This window comes from Lactuca sativa, chromosome 8 (genome assembly GCF_002870075.4).
Source record: "Lactuca sativa cultivar Salinas chromosome 8, Lsat_Salinas_v11, whole genome shotgun sequence".
NCBI lineage: Eukaryota > Viridiplantae > Streptophyta > Magnoliopsida > Asterales > Asteraceae > Lactuca > Lactuca sativa.
This window is the reverse complement of record NC_056630.2, coordinates 28,612,845-28,632,318: the sequence shown is the minus strand read 5'-3', so window position 1 is coordinate 28,632,318 and position 19,474 is coordinate 28,612,845. Positions and strand designations below refer to the sequence as shown.

At 35.4% G+C, this 19,474-nt stretch overlaps 1 protein-coding gene and 1 non-coding gene across 2 annotated transcripts; both read right to left on the bottom strand.

Moving 5' to 3' along the window:
• Positions 1-8,028: 8,028 nt before the first annotated feature.
• LOC111911165 (F-box/kelch-repeat protein At3g06240-like) lies at positions 8,029-8,919 on the bottom strand. Its single transcript, XM_023906956.3, has one exon. The coding sequence runs from the start codon at positions 8,917-8,919 to the stop codon at positions 8,029-8,031; it is 891 nt and encodes a 296-aa protein (XP_023762724.3).
• Positions 8,920-11,385: 2,466 nt separating this feature from the next.
• On the bottom strand, positions 11,386-11,488 carry LOC111911168 (U6 spliceosomal RNA). Its single transcript, XR_002856780.1, has one exon. It is a non-coding gene; the product is annotated as a U6 spliceosomal RNA (small nuclear RNA).
• Between the last annotated feature and the right edge of the window lie 7,986 nt (positions 11,489-19,474).

The window sequence follows — 19,474 nt, the reverse complement described above, 5'->3', positions numbered from 1 at the left end:
GACCACAAGAGCCTTCAGCACATTCTGAATCAAAAAGAATTGAACATGAGACAGCGGAGATGGTTCGAGCTACTAAACGACTATGAATGCGAGATCAAGTACCATCCAGTTAAAGCTAACGTGGTAGCTGATGCCTTAAGCCGAAAGGAATACTCGAGCCGCCGAGTAAAGACGCTGACTATGACCATCCATTCCCATCTATCCTCACAAATCAAGGAGGCTCAGCAGGAAGCCTTGAAACCGGAGAACGTTGCCAATGAAGTGTTGCGCGGAATAGAAAAGAATATGATGATAAAGAAAATGGAGCCTACTATCTTACGGACCGGATCTGTACACCGATATTCGGTGGGTTCCGAGACGTGATAATTAATGAGGCTCACAAAACAAGGTACTCTATCCATCCGGGTTCCGATAGATGTACCTGGATATTAGAAAACATTACTGGTGGCCGAATATGAAAGCGAAGATTGCCACTTACGTGGGTAAGTGTCTCACTTGTGCCAAAGTTAAGGTGGAATATCAAAAGCCCTCTGGTCTACTTCAGCAACCCGAAATACCCGAGTGGAAATAGGAGAGGATAACAATGGATCCTATAACCAAATTACCCAAGACGGCAGACGGTATGGATGCTATCTTGGTGATCGTTGACCGATTAACCAAATCCGCCCATTTTCTGCCAATAAAAGAGAAGTACAGGATGGAAAGGCTAACACGAATATACATGAAAGAAGTAGTAAGACTCCATGGGGTGCCCATAACTATTATCTCTGATAGAGATAGCAGATTCACCTCTCGTTTTTGGCAGTCGCTCCAGAAAGCTTTGGGAACCCAACTAGATATGAGCACTGCCTACCACCCTCAGACTAATGGCTAAAGCAAGCGAACCATTCAAACTCTAGAAGACATGCTTTGGTCATGTGTAATAGACTTTGGAAAAGCTTGGAATACTCACCTGCCCCTAATTGAATTCTCATACAACAATAGCTACCAAACGAGTATAGGAGTCGCTCCCTTTGAGGCCTTGTATGGCTGGAAGTGCAGATCGCCCCTCTGTTGGGCTGAGGTGGGAGACACCCAGCAGGCAAAAGGGCAAACGCCCAACAGCACACTCACTGGACTCGAGATTATTCGAGAAACCACGAAAAAGATAGTCCAAATCCGAGCACGACTCCAAGCATCGCGTGACCGACAAAAGAGTTATGCAGATAAAAGGCGAAAGCCTCTGGAATTCCAGGTGGGTGATCGAGTGCTATTAAAAGTCTCCCCTTGGAAAGGGATGATACGATTTGGAAAGAGAGGTAAACTAAATCCCTGATACATCAGACCATTCGGGATCCTTGCACTGATTGGTCTGGTAGCCTACAAACCGATAAATTCCAGTCTGATGACTGATTAGACCGAGACATTTTAGTCCGATGACTAATTGAGCCGGGGTATTCCAGTCTGATGACCGATTAGGCCTAGGCATTCCAGTCTGATGATTGATTGGGCCAGGGTAATCCAATCTAATGACCGAGGACCCGATATGCATGCTTGTATGTTTGTTTTGTGTGATACTTTGGGGGAACTCACTAAGCTTTGACTTATGATTTGAATTTATGATTTCAGATACTTCAAATGACAGGGGAAAGACAAAGGCTTGATCGTGCACATCATCTGTGATTATGATTTTTGGGACACTTTGATTCATGTTTTATAACTATTGGAAACTATGTTTTATGATATTATGAATTTTGGATTGGTTTGAAAAGTGAAAATTTTGCCTTTATTTTTAGGATTTTACAAAAACTTGCAAAGACAGACATTTAGCCTTCAACTTTGCGACAATGACACATTAAAACCATGAACTTCTAATTACTTCTCAAGCAATGCCACAAGTAGATAGAGTAAAACAAATTAGTAACTTTCAGAGGCAAATTACCAAATTCCTACTAAAATCATATAAAAATGAAAACATGACTATGTTGACTTTATTTTTTTAGGCGTTATAATATGAAATAAAGGGAAAGCCGATGCAAAGACAGAAGGACCAAAGTTGATAAGTTGTTCAAAGTAGAAAAAAAGCTTGACATTGGAAATAGTTAGTAGAACTTGGACCGAAGATGTCAAGTTGATAGAAAGAAAAAGGGACTTGTTAGCAGTTAAGTCAAAGATGTAAGATTAAAGTGCAACTTTTGGACTATAGCAAGCATCAAGCAAACGATATTAATAGGTTATATTTTGTAATTAGACTAGTTTAGAAACAAGAAAAGGGTTACTTGATCGCTGCCTTCATTGACTCATATTCGGAATGTTCATTACATCCAATCGAACAATAAATATAGTATATTCTTGCTTCGTCCGTGTTTTGAGTTTCGTAGTTGTTGAATTTGTTAATTAAAACTTTTGATGAAATGTAAAGTTTTGTGTTAATTCTGTTGAACTGAGTAGATACTGTTCTGATTAGCTTTTGAAAATCCAAAAGTAGTAAGGGAAAAAGAGACAAGCATTTAATGAATGCTTAAGAGGAGTATTAGAAACATCAAACATAACACAAAAGAAAACAAAACTGAACCACAATGTCAAACACATCATACTGGCAAGAAAAAACATGATAGATTCAATCATACAATGGACTAAAAAGGAATTACTTGACATAAACCTAAAATATAAGAAACAAAACATCATGCAGAGTAGTCGTAAGTCATAACAAAAGATAGTAGAAGTAGACATGTTGTACGTGTTGGCTTCTGTAGCTCTTTAGCAAATACACTATCTCACTAATGCCTCTTCAAAACTTCAATCGAGAAAATTTGCGGCAACTAATCTTATGCTTGGTTGGTGCAACCCAAACAAGACTATCCACATACTCAACAACTTTAGTATGACCACATTTTGTATATTTGATCTTAAAGTGTTTAACCTTTTCTGCAATTGGATCGTACAAAGTTAGTCTGTCACAAAGTCCAAAGATAAACTCATTGTGTAACGTGAACCCAATCGGAGATACACCTCCACGATACTTTGAAAAGACATGATGTTTTACCCACGAATCAGCCACCCCATACTCATTCATCACCCACACCTTACATTCACCATGTCTAAACATTGCCATCACACAAAGCTTTCCAACCAAAACTCCTAAAGTGTTGGCTTTACACAAGCCTGCAACCTCTATTTGACAATGGAATAGTAACAAAGAAAAAACAGAGCACAATACTTCAAAGCTAGAAGTTTTTTATTCACTGAAATGAAAGGGAAGGAGTACATTCAACGTGTCTACTGCAGAACTATTTAAACTGAGAATTATGCTAATAAGACTCCAACTACCCCTACTTGCATAAGACTAGGACTCTACTGCCAACATGGCTTTGAATTATTCAAAACACACAAAAAAAAAACATGACATAAGACCATTTCAAAACTAATTTCTGAATTATTCCAACATTTTCCTCCCTAATTCAGAAATCATACCTTCATTACTCCAAGGAGACTTCGCATCTCCTCAAACTTTAGTTTTCCCAGTGACTTGGTCAGGACATCTGCTTTCTGCTCCTTGCTGCAAACATGAGAGACCAAAATGTCCCCATTCTCAACACATTCTCGGATAAAGTGGAACCAGATATCTATGTGCTTGCTCCTCCCGTGGAAGACATGGTTTTTCATTAAATCTAGTGCGGATTTGTTGCCAACCTTCAATACAACAGGTGGCTACTTCTGTCCGGTTATCTCACTGAGTAATCTCCTGAGCCAAATTCCTTGACAGGCTGCCATGGTGGCAGCCATAAATTCTGCTTCACAGGTGGAGAGTGCCACACACCTTTGCTTTTGTGAGTCCCATGTAACCAAGTTCTCCTTCATGTAGAATAACATCCCTCCTGTGCTTCTTTGATCATTGACATCATTAGCTAGATCACTGTCGGTGTATCCTTTTAGTGTGACACTTTCCTTTCCTTTTGAGTACTTCAAACCAAAATTCAGAGTGCCCTTTATGTACCTAAAAATGCCCTTCACTGCTTGTAAGTGATTCATGGTTGGCTTCTCCATGAACCGACTTACAATTCCCACAGCAAAGGTTATATCTGGCCTGGTATGAGTTAAGTACCGCAACCCACCAACTATACTTCTATATTCTGTGGGATTCACCAATTCAGATTCATCTTCTTTCTTAAGCTTCAGCTTGTGTTCCATGGGAGTCTTTGTGGGATTACAATTTTGCATACATGTTTTGGCAAGTAGATTCTTGGCATAGGATTCCTGTTTCAGTGAGATCCCATCTTCCTTTTGACTTACTCCAATTCCCAAGTAGTGGGTTAGGAATCCTAAATCACTCATTTCAAACTTGGAGTTCATCTCTTTCTTGAACAACTGAACACTTTTAGGGCAGCTTCCTGTGACAATTAAGTCATCTACATACACTCCTACAATCAAGACATGTTCATCATACCTCTTGGTGTAGACAGAGTATTCATGGGCACACCATGTGAATCCAATATTCTTCAGATGTCGATCCAGGCAAGCATTCCAATCCCTGGGAGCTTGTTTGAGCCCGTAAAGGGCTTTGGAGAGTTTGTACACCTTGTGAGTTTCGCCCTTCTTCTGATAGCCATCAGGTTGATTCACGTAAACTTCCTCTTCTAGATTTCCATTTAGGAATTCTGATTTGACATCCAGATGGTGAACCTTCCACCCATTTGAACCTGCTAGGGCTAGAATGAGGCGTATTGTGTCAATTCTAGCTACAGGAGCAAATACCTCATCGTAATCGACCCCGTTCCTCTGGACGTACCCCTTCGCTACAATTCTGGCTTTGTGCTTGACAATTCTTCCACTTGGATCCTTTTTCAACTTGAAGACCCACTTCAATCCAATAGCCTTACGATTCTTTGGAAGATCGACCAATTTCCAGGTATTATTTTCTTTGATTGAGGCTAATTCAGCATCCATCGCCTCTTGCCACTCCTTTTTCTTACTAGCCTCAAGGTATGATGTAGGTTCTTCATCGATTCGTATCAGCATAAGGTCTTCAGAGGGTACAAATTTTTCGTGCGTGCTTTCATACAAATCGGTAAGAAGCCTGAACCTTTTTGGAGCTCCACCACCCGTAGAGCTAGAAGCGGTGCTCGGAGTCGCTGCCTGAGGCGATGAGTCAATCGTAATGGGATCACCTTGTGCGAGTGGGGTATATGGGGTATTTGGCGATATCGGACTACCCGGTGGGCCTGATTGTGGGTAACCCGACATATGTGACTGCTCACTATTGGGCCAATTAGAAAATGACCCACTTCCTTGATCCGATCCAGTTGCTTGACCTGGTGTGTCCGGCGCCCATTCTTCCTCATCGTAAAGACCATCACCATCTAAATCAAATCCTTCGACTGTAAAAGATACTCCAGGTGTCGCTTTGATCCTTTGACTTTTCTCCCATACCCAATTTCATTCTTCTTCGAATACAACATCTCGACTCACGTAGACTTTCCCTGAATCTGGGTCCAGAAGCCTGTATGCTTTCGAGCCTTTTTCAATTCCAATATGAACCAGGGGCATACTTCTATCTTTTAGTTTATTCAAATGCCCTTTGACAATTTTCATGTGGGCTACACAACTGAACACCCTGGGATGCACTATATGTGGCTTTCTCCCAGACCATGCTTCATAAGGTGTCATATTCTTCAAGGCTTTCATGTGAGCTCTGTTCAAGACATAAACAGAGTATGATATAGCTTCTCCCCACAATGCATTGGGCACAGACATTGTCTTTAAGTTGCACCTCACCATCTCCAATACAGTCTGATTACGTCTCTCTACCACTCCATTTTGTTGTGGAGAGTAGGGGGACGTGTGTTGTCTCTCCAGCCCAGTTTCTTCATAGTACTTCGTGAATTCCTTTGATAAGAACTCTCCTCCACGATCAGTTCTGAACACTTTCACTTTCTCCCCTGCTTCAGTTTCTACCTTGCTTCTAAAGTTATTGAACACTTGTAGAGCTTCATCTTTAGACTTCAACAAGTACACCCACATCACTCTACTAAAATCATCAACCATCAATATGAAATATCTATTACCGGAAGGTGTTGGAGGAGTAACTGGCCTACATAAATCACCATAGATCAACTCCAGCTTCTTGTTTGCCCTGAATTTCGTTTGAGCTGGAAATGGATCTCTTGCTTGTTTTCCCACCAAACAACCTTCACACGGTTGTGAGGGAATCTTTATTTGTGGCACACCTTCGATCATCTTCTTATATATCATCAGCGTCATTGAATTAAAGTTTACATGCCCCATTCGTTTGTGCCATAACCATGACTGGTCATCAATTTCACCAGTCAAACATATGCCTTTGGTTTCCTGCAGTTCTATCTTATAAAGGGGATTTGATGACCTTCTAACCTTCATCAACAACTTTCCCTTTGAACCTTTGACCCACAAAAATGGATCTTTGATCCTTATTTCATCTCCACCCTCAGCTAGTTGGCCCAATCTGATTATATTACTACACGGATCAGGGATGTAGTAAACTTCATTCATCCTTCGTTGACCACCATCTTTGCATCTGAATACAACTAAGACTTTGCCGTCAATCCTTACTTTAGACTCATTCCCGAATTTCATGAAACCATGAATTGATTCATTCAAGTTTTTGAATTTGGATTTGTCTCCAGTCATATGATTACTGGCACCTGTGTCCAGGTACCATGTGCAGGATAACTTCTTTGGATTTCCATGGGTTCTCAATTGAGGGCTAAGGTTTTCTTCATTCAATAATACAAAGCTCTCATCTTCATATGTTGCCAGCAGCAGGGCAGGCTCGTCATCATGAAGTTCTTGGATCAGATTATTCTCATGGCTTCGTTCCTTTCGAGGATTCTTGCATTCAGATGCATAATGTCCATACTCCTGGCAGTTATAGCATTGAATGTCACTCTTGTCGTGGCTACTTGATGCAGTAGGATTACTTCCTTTTTGGTGATGGGCTCCGCTTCTTCCACCGCGACCACCACGGCCTCTTCCGTTTCTTCCTCTTCCTCTGCCACGACCGCCACGTGAACCACTGAAACCACCTCGACTTGCTCTTTGTTTTGAGTCACCTTCCGATTTCTTTTTGTTTCTATCGGACCACTCCTTGTGAGTCAACAAGAGTTTCCGATCATCGCTTTCACATGAGATCTTCATCCGTTCTTCATACGCCTTAAGTCTCCCGATCACCTCTTCAATGGACATTGATTCCAAGTCTCCAAATTGCTCGAGTGTCGAGGCAATCTGAAGAATTTTGGACGAAATTGCCCTCAATAATTTCTTCACAACTTGAGATTCTTCTACCTTATCTCCCAAGGTTCGTAGTGTACTGACTGTGTTGATGATTTTTCCGGTGAAATCATCAACGCTTTCCGTTTCCTTCATACTCATGGCTTCAAGTTCAGCTTTGAGTGTTTGAATCCTTGCAACCTTCACTATGTCTGCCCCTACAAACATAACTTTTAGAGCTTCCCAGGCTTCTTTGGCAGTCTTCTTCTCCGCCAATGTCATCAGCAAATCTTTAGGTATCCCTTGATAAATGGCAGCCAAGGCCATATTGTCCTTCTTTGCTTCAACAAGGGTGTTAGTAGTTTTGGGTTCTACTGCATCCCAAACACCTTGGGCCAACATAAAAACCCTCATCTTGATTGCCCACGCACTGTAATTGCTTCTTGTCAACATCGGGTAGTGCAGGGTGATTTGCCCATCTTTGTCACCATTCCCATTGCTGCCACTGCCTGCCATCTCTTCTTCTCTAGGTTGATACTTGGGCATGTGCCAGGGGTGCTTTGATACCAACTATTGGCTTTACACAAGCCTGCAACCTCTATTTAACAATGGAATAGTAACAAAGAAAAAACAAAGCACAATACTTCAAAGCTGGAAGCTTTTTATTCACTGAAATGAAAGGGAAGGAGTACATTCAACGTGTCTACTGCAGAACTATTTAAACTGAGAATTATGCTAAAAAGACTCCAACTACCCCTACTTGCATAAGACTAGGACTCTACTGCCAACATGGCTTTGAATTATTCAAAACACAAAAAAAACATGACATAAGACCATTTCAAAACTAATTTCTGAATTATTCCAACATAAAGATATCTCATAGTACAACTTGTTATCAAGTAAAAAATCAGGAATATAAATCTCATGGAATGTCTCTGCACTCAAATCAAAAGCCAATATCGCAACTGGGTTCTGACCAATTTCCGTATAACCAAACCAATGAAGATGACCATTATGACCATCTACACATACTTCATGATTATATCTGATTCTTGTAATATGCGATGGAGGACTTTGAGTAATTAACTTAAAAACACCCTTTCTCATGCTATAGACTTCAACTAGCCACAATATGTTGGGGGGTTCATAGTCAAGGCATGTAAGTTTCACAAGTTTGTAATCATCGGTTGTGGGATCATACCCAAACCGAGGAAAAACGCCATTTAGATCCTCATAGTCATAGTCTGGCATATCACTTGGTGGGAGAATTAATAAAGCGGAGAGAGAAGGGTTCCAAATGTAATAGTCTCCATCAAGATATGGTCCATACTGAAAGCATATTAGGCCATTAACGGATCCAATAACATAACCATGACGATAACATTCAGATTGGAGATTTGTCGGGAGTTTTATGAAATCAGTGAGTTCGAGATAGGGAGATCGCAAGGGGTGTGTTGTGAATGGTTTAGAGTGGAAAGAAAACATATGGTAGAAGACCAAGAGAATTTCATCGTTTTTATGACGTGAATGATCGAGATGGGATTTTACAAAGGAGGGTGAAGACAAGAGATCATTACAAGTTTTAGAGACGCACCTCATTTGAGCAAGCTGTTTTGCCAATAAACGGATAAATATGTTTGATAAGATATCGTTTGGAAGCTTCTCCATGATTGATAGGTGTTGAGGTGAAGCCATTTGACGATCATGAGTGAAAGGAAATGTAAGGTGTGTGAGCTTATTAATACATGGTCGATCCTCTTTGGAAACCGGTGCCTCCAGTCGTTCAAATTTCGGGGTACTTGAAAGGTTACATAAAATTGAACTTCTTAAAGTACTAAAATGCAATTGATTTATATTAAATGCAGTTATCATTATTAACTCAGCTTCCTCATGTTAAAACAACGTTCATCCCCATTACCCATTAAACCTAATCCTCAAAAAGTAATGAAACGAATATGTAGGATGTATATATGGCCTTTTCTTGTTCTTGGAAGATGGATGTATGGGTCGTACATAGCATTTTGCAAACGTCTAAAGGTCAATACTAAGGGGGTGCTTGGATTAGCTTATTAGCTTATTGCTTATAGTTCATTTGTGGTGGGAATAAGCAATAAGCAATAAGCATGGTGAGAGATGCTTATTAAAATTAGCTTATTTAGCTTAATAAGCTGGATTTTATCCAAACACTCAAAGTTAGCTTATTGTGAGAATAAGCAATAAGCACCTCTTTTTTTTTCCTATCCAAACACCCCCTAAAACTATATTTTGTTTCAGTATTATATTTTATTTTATTTTTGACGTATATGAATTGATTTAAAATACTAAAACTTATGGTTATGTGTTGTTTTAATGTATTTGAATTAATCTACAACTTATTTTTATGTATATTTTTAATATTTGAACTAGTAACGTCAAATTCATGATTTATATATGTATGTATGTGTACGAAAATAAGAAAAAATATGAAAATTATAGAACCGATTGACCCGACGGTCAAACCGGTTGAACCGGGAACCGGTCACCCTACCGGTTCAACTAAAAAACCGGTTTTTAACACATTGATTGTTCCTAGTTTTTCTAAAATCATTTTTTTTGCTTAAAAAGTCATATTTACCAGACACATCACATTTTTATTTTATTGACTTTTATAAAAGTGTTGATAAGGTGTCATTTGTTTTTTCGAAACGAAAATTTTTGAAGTCTGCGAACCACCTCTGCAATCCTTTGTAACAGAAGAGGGGGGCCAAACGGCTATAGCATATAATAAATTGTCTATTTGTTTTTTTAACATCTGCAAATTGTTGCAATAAGTTAAAGTAAGGTGTCAAGATGTTTGAAACATATGGTCAAAGTGTTGCGTCACGCAGCACACACGCAACAGTTTTTAAGTCAGAAATATTCTAAAAAAACAAACAGCTGCGAAGGACCAAATGCTGCGCGGCACAACAATAAGTGGTCAGAAGTGGTTTTTTTAGAAAAAACAAACAGCACTTAAGTCATTTTAAAGAACATTCTCAAACACCCCTTAATCCATTGAACATTCTCAAGTACAAGCTTCCATATTCCCAGTTTGCTCCGATGGGAATAGGCATTGACGTCCATATTTAGTTTTATGGAGATAATTCGTTCACTCAAGAAGTTCATTAATCATACACATAAAAATCAACTCCTATGATACAACCAAATTAAGATATTGGGATAATGACTTAGGAGGGTAATTAGGTTTCAGTTTGTCTGTATTAGGTCACGAAGGTTTTTTGTGCGTATTAGACCAATATGGTTGTTATTACCGTTTAAAAATAGTCTTTTTTACCGGTTAAACAGGAAGAAACTGGTAAAAGGACTATTTCTAAACGGTAATAACAACCATATTGGTCTAATACGCAAAAAAAAAAAAAAAAAAAAAAAAAAAAAAAAAAAAAAAAAAAAACTTAGTGACCTAATATGGACGAATTGGAAACCTAATTACCCTCCTAAGTCATTAACCCTAATTATTTAGAAAACATGCTAACTAATCAATGTGACTGACTTATTTGACTGAAAATAGTTGCTTCCATTTAAACTTATCACACAACCCTTCCAGAATTTCCAAGTCCAAAAACTCATATGATTAATGATCTTCATTACATAAATATGCAACATTTTATCAATAACTTATTTTTTGTCATTTAAATGTTTACATGAACACATCCATATGTACAAAAACAATCTCACTTTGATACCTCCCGTCAATGTCTACATTTAATAACGAATGGAAATGTAAAACCAACAGGGACTTGCGAAGGATGCCTATTGTCAATTATTTTATAAACAGCAAAACCATAACATGAACTAAGAAACTGAAGTTGCAAAATGAATAAAAAATCAGCACATAAACAAACACATACAAACTACATACAACACATAAATGGAAGTTTATAAAGCATGAAACTTAATGATAGGAAAAGTAAAAAACTTAAATGATACTTTATAGAAAGAAAGATCACCCTTACTTGCCACAAATGGTTGAAGACATAAACAAGAAGATCAATCTGAGCATGGAATCCACATGTTGTCTCATGACTTCAGTAGTTCATCTACTGAAACGTAAGAATTGCAATTGAACTCTATTAGCATTTGAAAAGGGAATTACGGTTTCAGAGAAAATGACGAAGGGTTTAAAAAAAATTGGACCATTTCTCGATTTGTGCGTGTCATCCTTGCGCAGGGACCATGCTAATCTTCTTTGTATCGTTCCAATTTTATCGGATGTCCCCGAAGGGACGACTATAGATGAAGAGCTTCTCCATACAGAGGAGTAGCATGTCCTTCTTCTGGTCGATATGGGACGACGCGAGTTCTAAACGAACTAGTTTATTGTTGATGGTCATATATTTTCAATGTCTTTAAAATTTGGGTTAATGACTTAGGAGGGTAATTAGGTTTCCAATTTGTCCGTATTAGGTCACTAAAGTTTTTTTTTCGTGCGTATTAGACCAATATGATTGTTATTACCGTTTAAAAATAGTCATGTTTACCGGTTAAACATGAAGAAACCGGTAAAAATGACTATTTTTAAACGGTAATAACAATCACATTGATTTAATACGCACAAAAAAAACTTTAGTGACCTAATACGGATAAACTAGAAACTTAATTACCCTCCTAAGTTATTATCCCTTAAGATATTTTACACCCATAGGTTTATAATATAACAATTACAATATTCATTTATTTGAGATTTTTTTTAACAAGGCGAATGGTAATATAATAATTGCAATAATCATTAATTTAATGCTTTTTTAACAAGGCAAATGGTATTATATTTATAAAAAAAATAATAAAAAATAATAAAAAATAAAATAAACTAGCAAGAGACGACAAGTTTACATGTTACAAGCTTTCAAAAGAATTTTCCCACAAGAAAAGCATCGTGTGTATGTCATCCTCCAAATATTCTTTTAAGGCCTTCAATTACATAAACAAAATACCGTTTCTAAGTTTCCAAACCGCCCGAAAAATAGTCTCGTTAAGAATAAATATGAGATTTTATCTCATCTTATTAACTACTCATTCAAACGACCCAATTCATCTGTAAATTAGGATTTTACATTTATGTTTTTTATTGATATCATACATTTGTATTATATATCCATCTTGATAAAGGATAATCAATTTTTCTTTTATAATTTCCCCTCTTATCCATATGGTATTCGAGCAAGTTTATGTCTAGCTCTAATCCAATTTACTTTCCTATTCTCTCAAGGATGTCTTCAATGGCTTCAACTACAATTCCAAATGTTGATGATCCCGCAACTCCACAGTGGTTATCAACCTTACCAATGTTGGAATTTTATATATAAAGGAATTGCAAGTTGGCAATTTCCTTTGTATCCCACATTGGTGGAGAGAAGAAACTTTTGAAGGTTTATAAGCCTATTCCCTTGGTAAGCCTTCAAAGGCTTTAGTGGATCAAAGGATTAGGCCAAGCCCACGCGCGCGCCTAGCCTAGCACTAGCCGACGCTGCGAGTGCGCGAAATGGCGCGATTGAGGCCAAGTCAGGGTATTCTAGAAGGGTCAGGAAACGGCTTGCTTGGTTGGGGCCGGCCTATGGGGGCCCGTTTGATGCCTTCTAGGGTTACAATACCTATAAATAATCTGAAAGCTGAATCTGATCTGTGCAGACAGATCGGTTTTACTTTTCTGTCTTGTGTTTAGTTCGTCCAATAACAGGACAGTCTTCTTGACATATAATTCATAATATTATTTGTCGGTTTCCTTGCGTGTCTTTTAGTTTGATATACAACATCCTCAAACTCACAACCACTAACTATTTGTCTTGGAAACTCCAAATCGAAGCTACTCCATTGGGTATAGCCTCCTTACTCTCTGGATGGTTATTTCCAGCACCATCTCGAATTGTCTCATTTGAATAGACACCACCACGAACCTTTCTCACACGTCTTGGATCTAGTAATACAAACTTCTCTTTCAATCACTTTTTGGAACCATAAAACCCACCCTTGTTCCATGTATATCTTGTTATGAAACCTGCAAAAGTATTTGGGATGCACTTGCCAACATATTTGCCAAACAATCATGTGGTTATATATATATATATATATATATATATATATATATATATATATATATATATATATATATATATATATATATATAATTTAGTTATTAGAAGGTATGTAGGGGTAAATAAAAATTTTAAGTTTGAGGTATTAAATTTGATAAATCCAAGAACTTAAGTGTGGCTTTGATTTAGTTAGGTTTGGTCATGTTAAATATTTGACTAAATATATGGGGTTAATCTAGTAAAGTAGAAGTTATATGTGAAGTGTTGGGACCATTTTGTAGCCAAATGAGCAAAATAAGAACTAAAGGGACTAAATATGTCAAGTACCCACACTTTTGAACATTAGCCCCTATACTTCCCACTTCCCCTCATTTGAATGAGTTGTACAGTCAAAAGAGGGCTTAGAAGCAAGTTTTGAAGCAACTAAGAAGACTGGAGTTAAATTAGAATTTTAGAAGCTTGAAACCACATCTACCTAAGAAGAAGGTAGCCATTTCCCCTCCATTCTTTCCAAATCTAATATCAAACTCTAAGAGGTTTAAAAATCCAATTTTACAATGGATTTGTCTAAATATATAGAGTTTAGGGTTTGATTATACTCTAATGATGCAACTCTAGCTTTATTTCCTTCATTGCAAGTTAGAATTGGAATCAAATTATGTTGTGGGAAGTTTCAAACCACAAAAACTAAGAAAAACTCTTATAAACGAATTTAATGGGTTGGTTTTAAGTTTCCTAAACTCATATTGAGCTAATGAATCTGTAACATGTGACTAGTGACTTTCATTGAGCGAAATACTGATTTCAAGATTTTAATAGAGCTCAATGGATTCCTAAGCTTAATTTTGTTGGAATGTAATGATCCAAAATGCATAATGATAGAATTAAATCATTGACCATCACATAACATCCTAGATCCATGTTCACTGAATTATAAGCAACAAAAAAACAAATATAAGAATAACTAAAAGAGTGCATTTACAAAGGATGAACTTTAGAACCCAAAGGAGGGTTCCTATGTCGTTTCATACCCTAAAGTATCAAGTACTTATTCCTTGAAAATTATATTCCGCCACGTAATACAAAACTATTCTTACCGGCACTAAAGAACATAAACAACAAGGTTTCTTACTTTTTTTTGTTGACTAAGAACAAAACCAGAAGAATGGTGGAATTCAGTTGGAGAGAGAGGGGGAGCGACCAAAAGAAAGATTGGTCTACAAGGGATGAACTTTAGAACCCAAATGATGATTCCTCTGTTGTTTCACACCCCCAAAGTATCAACTATTTATTCCTTGAAAATGCTATTCCACCACAAAATAAAAAATTGTTCTTACTAATATCCAAAGAACAAAAAAAAGTGAGGTTTCTTACTTTTTCTGTTGACTAAGAGAAAAATCTAAAAAAGGGGAGATTTCAGATGGAGTGTAAGTAACATATAAAATGATAATGAGAGAGAAGGGAGAGAGAGAGAGAGAGAAAAAAAAAAGAGAATGGAATGGCCAAAAGAGAGATCGATCCAAAAGGGAGAAACAATACATCTTGATCTTTATCTAGCTAACTAGATTATAACCCGAGTTAAACGGGAGGGAACGCATAAAAAATACAAATCGTTGAAGGACATATTTGTAGACAACTTTTTATGTTAAAAAGAACTGGATGCATTAATGGGTTTAAATGAATTTATTCAATTCTTCAATACATATATTAAACAAAATGAATATCATAAAACAAAATAAGAGATAAGTTGACAATTAAAAAAATTAACGCTACATTTGATATCTTTTCCATTAGCCACTGATTAACACGGAGAATAACATCTTTAACATGACGGTCAAATAATACAAAAGAAGCAGACCTAGTTTCATATTGAACACGAATTATGACCCTGACCCTAAAAATTATAAAGTGACACTTTAATGCACAATGAAAGAAAATTGGAAACATTTGAATATAGATTAATGGCACAAGAACTTTAAAAATGTAAAATAATGAACTTACTTGCTGTAAACATAAGAAACTCCACCACAAGCATCATAAGTAAATGGTTCAGCATTAGGGCATCCACAATGCATTCAACTTCATAGAGTTCAATAGATTGCCACATCATCTTTCTACAATTCATACAACTCTATTATTTTTTTCTATACAATGCATTGAACTCTACAAAGTTCAATAGAATGTTACAAAATGTAATTTATAGTAAATATTTAAGAATTAAAACTTTCCTTTATCCCATTGACGAGTTCAATGACCTTTGAACTCAAAATCCATTTAATGCCAATGTGGCATCTCACAATGGTAGAGTTTCATCCATTGAATAACACATGGACTTGTCACCTCATTCAACTCTCTTATGGGACTTACCATTGTAGATGCTCTTAGTATCAACACATTCTTACTTACTTTTTTTGAAAAGTCACGACAATAAAAAGAATACCATCCTTCGTCTAAATCAAAACCGATGACAGTAGCAATGATGGACAAACCAATTTCCTATTTCATAAAATTTTTATATAATATATAAAAAAAATCATATATATATATATATATATATATATATATATATATATATATATATATATATATATATTCATTGTGTTATGCGTCATAAATTTATAAAATTAATGGAAAAATATTAATATTGTTAAGTACACTTCATTGTAATGTGGAATACCATCACTGTTCTTGATGGGAAAACGGAGGTAGGAATCATATGTCTTGGCTACAATAGTATCGATGTTAAGTTGTGTAGTACTAATGGAAGACTCAACATTCAAATCCATATCAGCAATAATACATATAAGAAGAAAAAATGAAGAAGTTAAACAATATAAATAATTAATGATTAAGAATAAGGAAAAACAAACATTAAGCTATTAATTAACGATAAAAGACATACGTATTTTTGAATTCTAGAATGTAAGACATGTCATCATTAATATGCAATCTCGACCAAACAAACAGATACTTACGTAAGGCTGACCTGGCAATAACAATTAAGGTTATAAATTAATTTATCTTATAAATAAAATATTAATGTCATGACATTGACATTTATAATAAAAAAAATATTTTTACCATCCCAAGTTTTGATTTTTGTCATACATAGGAGGATGATAACACATGCATTATCATTTTGATGTAAACAAATCATTTTACAACAAGTATGTATAATAAGGCAATATCAAAAGTACATTGCCTTTTTTTACCTTTAGACAAAAAAGCATATGTTGATTGAGATACACATACACAAACATATATTAAAGAAATATATGAATCATTCCCAAAAAATTAGTTTTTACTGCAAGGGTAAATAGGTAATTTTGAAGAAATAATATATGTAGACACTAAACCTTTCGGGAAGGTGCTTCACTTTTATTTTTCTTTATTTCTATTTTCATCCGATCCAAGCACATAATCAAATCCAAACACATAACTCATTAAAGTGAATTTTACATCATCAAATACAAACACATAATCCAATCCAAACACACACACACACACACACTGAAACACAAACATACACACACATCAAGGGTAACTATGTCATTTTTACAATAAGTGTATAATACGACAATATCAAAATTACATTTTCCTTTTTTTCACCTTTGGACAAAAATGCATATGCTGATTGAGAAACACAGACACACACATATATTAAAGAATATACGAATCATTCAAATTATAAGTAGTTTTTACAGCAAGCCTAAATAAGTCATTTTGAAGAAATAACATATGTAGACATTAAACCCTTTGGGAAAGTACTTTATTTTTACTTTTCTTTATTTATTTTTTCATCCAATCCAAACACATAATCCAATCCAATTAACACATAACTAATTAAACTGAATTTTACTTCATCCAGTCCAAATATAGAATCCAATCCAAACACACTACACATACAAACACACACACACAGAGAGAGAGAGAGAGAGAGAGAGAGAGAATAGAATATTTGTTTATCAAAAACCCACTAATAAGCCATTGATACATATACTAAACACATAAACTATATTCAGATGTAAGAAATTAGTCAGTAAATCAAAAAAAATTGTTAACCTTATGAAGCTGGTATTCGAACGTGATGCTGCAAAGTCCAGATTTCACGAAATTATGATAACTGAATGAGATTATACTTATAAATAATTTTGAACAACGATTTTGGAAAGGATATGAAGAAATTAATACTATGATTCATATCATACTATTTTGATTTTTTTTCAAATTCTATAATTATGAAAGGTACATACAGATTACTTGATTTTGAAAAGGAATGAATCATATTTATGTTTTGACAATTATGCTGACATTTATTCCACTTTAAAACATTCTAATTAAAATTTTCAGTCACCATTAATAAGTTTTCAATTTTCCAAATGTAGTCAACTTAACTTAGTTAATATTTGTTTTATTTTATATTTTTATTTTATGATGACATCATCAAAATGATCCAATGGATGAAATTAATCAAAGAAACAAAATGAATGACCCTAATTGTTGACGGTGATGTCATCAAGTTTCTTTTTTAATATATACAAAGATTTGAATTTCAAGATATAGATTTAGATAAAACGTGATATTATATATATATATATATATATATATATATATATATATATATATATATATATATATATATATATATATATATATATAAACACACACACATATTAGTGGGGTACCCGCGTAATGCAGCGCACGACTATTATGGAGGTATAGTGAATAGTTTTTGTTTAGCATAGTGTTTTCTTTTCGACGACTAATTTCCTTATAGTGGGACTTGAATAGTTTATGTGTGTCAAAGTAAATTCTTTTCTAATCTCAAAATGTTTTCTCGAAATCCAAATACATAACCAAATATTTGGAAACCTAAATATTTAAGGGTCGAGATTCTTGAATTAGTTGGATAAACACTTAATTAATAAATAAATCCCCGATAAGATTGTCCTTGCTCGTTTGGAACTTAGGTTGTATTTCGTATGCAACTCAATAGGTTCATGCATCATCATTAATGATACCAACATGTTGTGTTAGCGGACATATCTCCTAAGACTCTCACTTGCACATGACACAACAATTATATAACATCATTTATAATTATTAGTATGACAATATACCATTGCTCCAAAGTCACCATAGGGTATGTCATACATGAAGGGCGTGTTCGGCACGGAGCGTTTAAGAGCTTCTAGCTTCTAGCGTTTGACAAAACGCTCCGTTTTGAACAAAAAGTTTTGTTCGGCACTACAAGCTTCTAGCGTTTAGTTTAAACAAAACACTTCAAATCCAAGTGCTACTTCATGTAGCGTTTAATAAAACGCTACAAACTACAAGTTACCCGCTACAAGCTACCCGATAACAGCTAATTTTATCGAACACGCTCGAAATCATCGAGGCCCATGAATACCACTTCTACCATAGCCATATGTCATAAAGAATACATAAATGTGGCCCATCAATATCATTTCTACCATAGCCACAAGTGAGAAAGAATACATAAATATAAACTACATAGACCTTGCCCACTCATCATGACACATATGATATTCCATTATAACTATCAAATATTAACAACGTTGGAGAACCCCAAAATATTAACACTGTGACTCAAGATATTATCATCTTAGAATTATTTATTATGTAATCAATGAAGTAATCTCTAAATGTGAATTACTCCAATACTTGACCTCTATCAAATACATATGAGTGAAATTATTCTAGTGTAAACAAGATTCTAAATCATTAACCTTTATTAAGTTATTCTAGTTCAAATAAGCTTCTAAATCATCAATCTTTATTCAATTATTCTATTTCAATCAAGTTTTTAAACATTAACCTTTATTCAATTAATCTATTTCAAACAAGCTTCTAGATGGTGTCTGTGTGTTCATTTAAAAATAACTTTTTAAGTTATCGACTTCTTGAAAATTCAATAAGCTAAAAAAAATATATTTGGATACCTAATAAGGACTTTTAAAACAACTTTTTGTTTACCCTTTGAAAAAAATGTTTTTAAGAAGTAATAATTTGTGACTTTTTGAAATGACTTATAATTTATTAAGATTTATAAATAAATAAAACAATTAGACTCGCAGGATGGAAGATCCACACTTAGACCGGCGGACATTTTGGTTTTTGGATACGTAGGAGGGAAGCACGCATGTGTGAATCTTACTGGG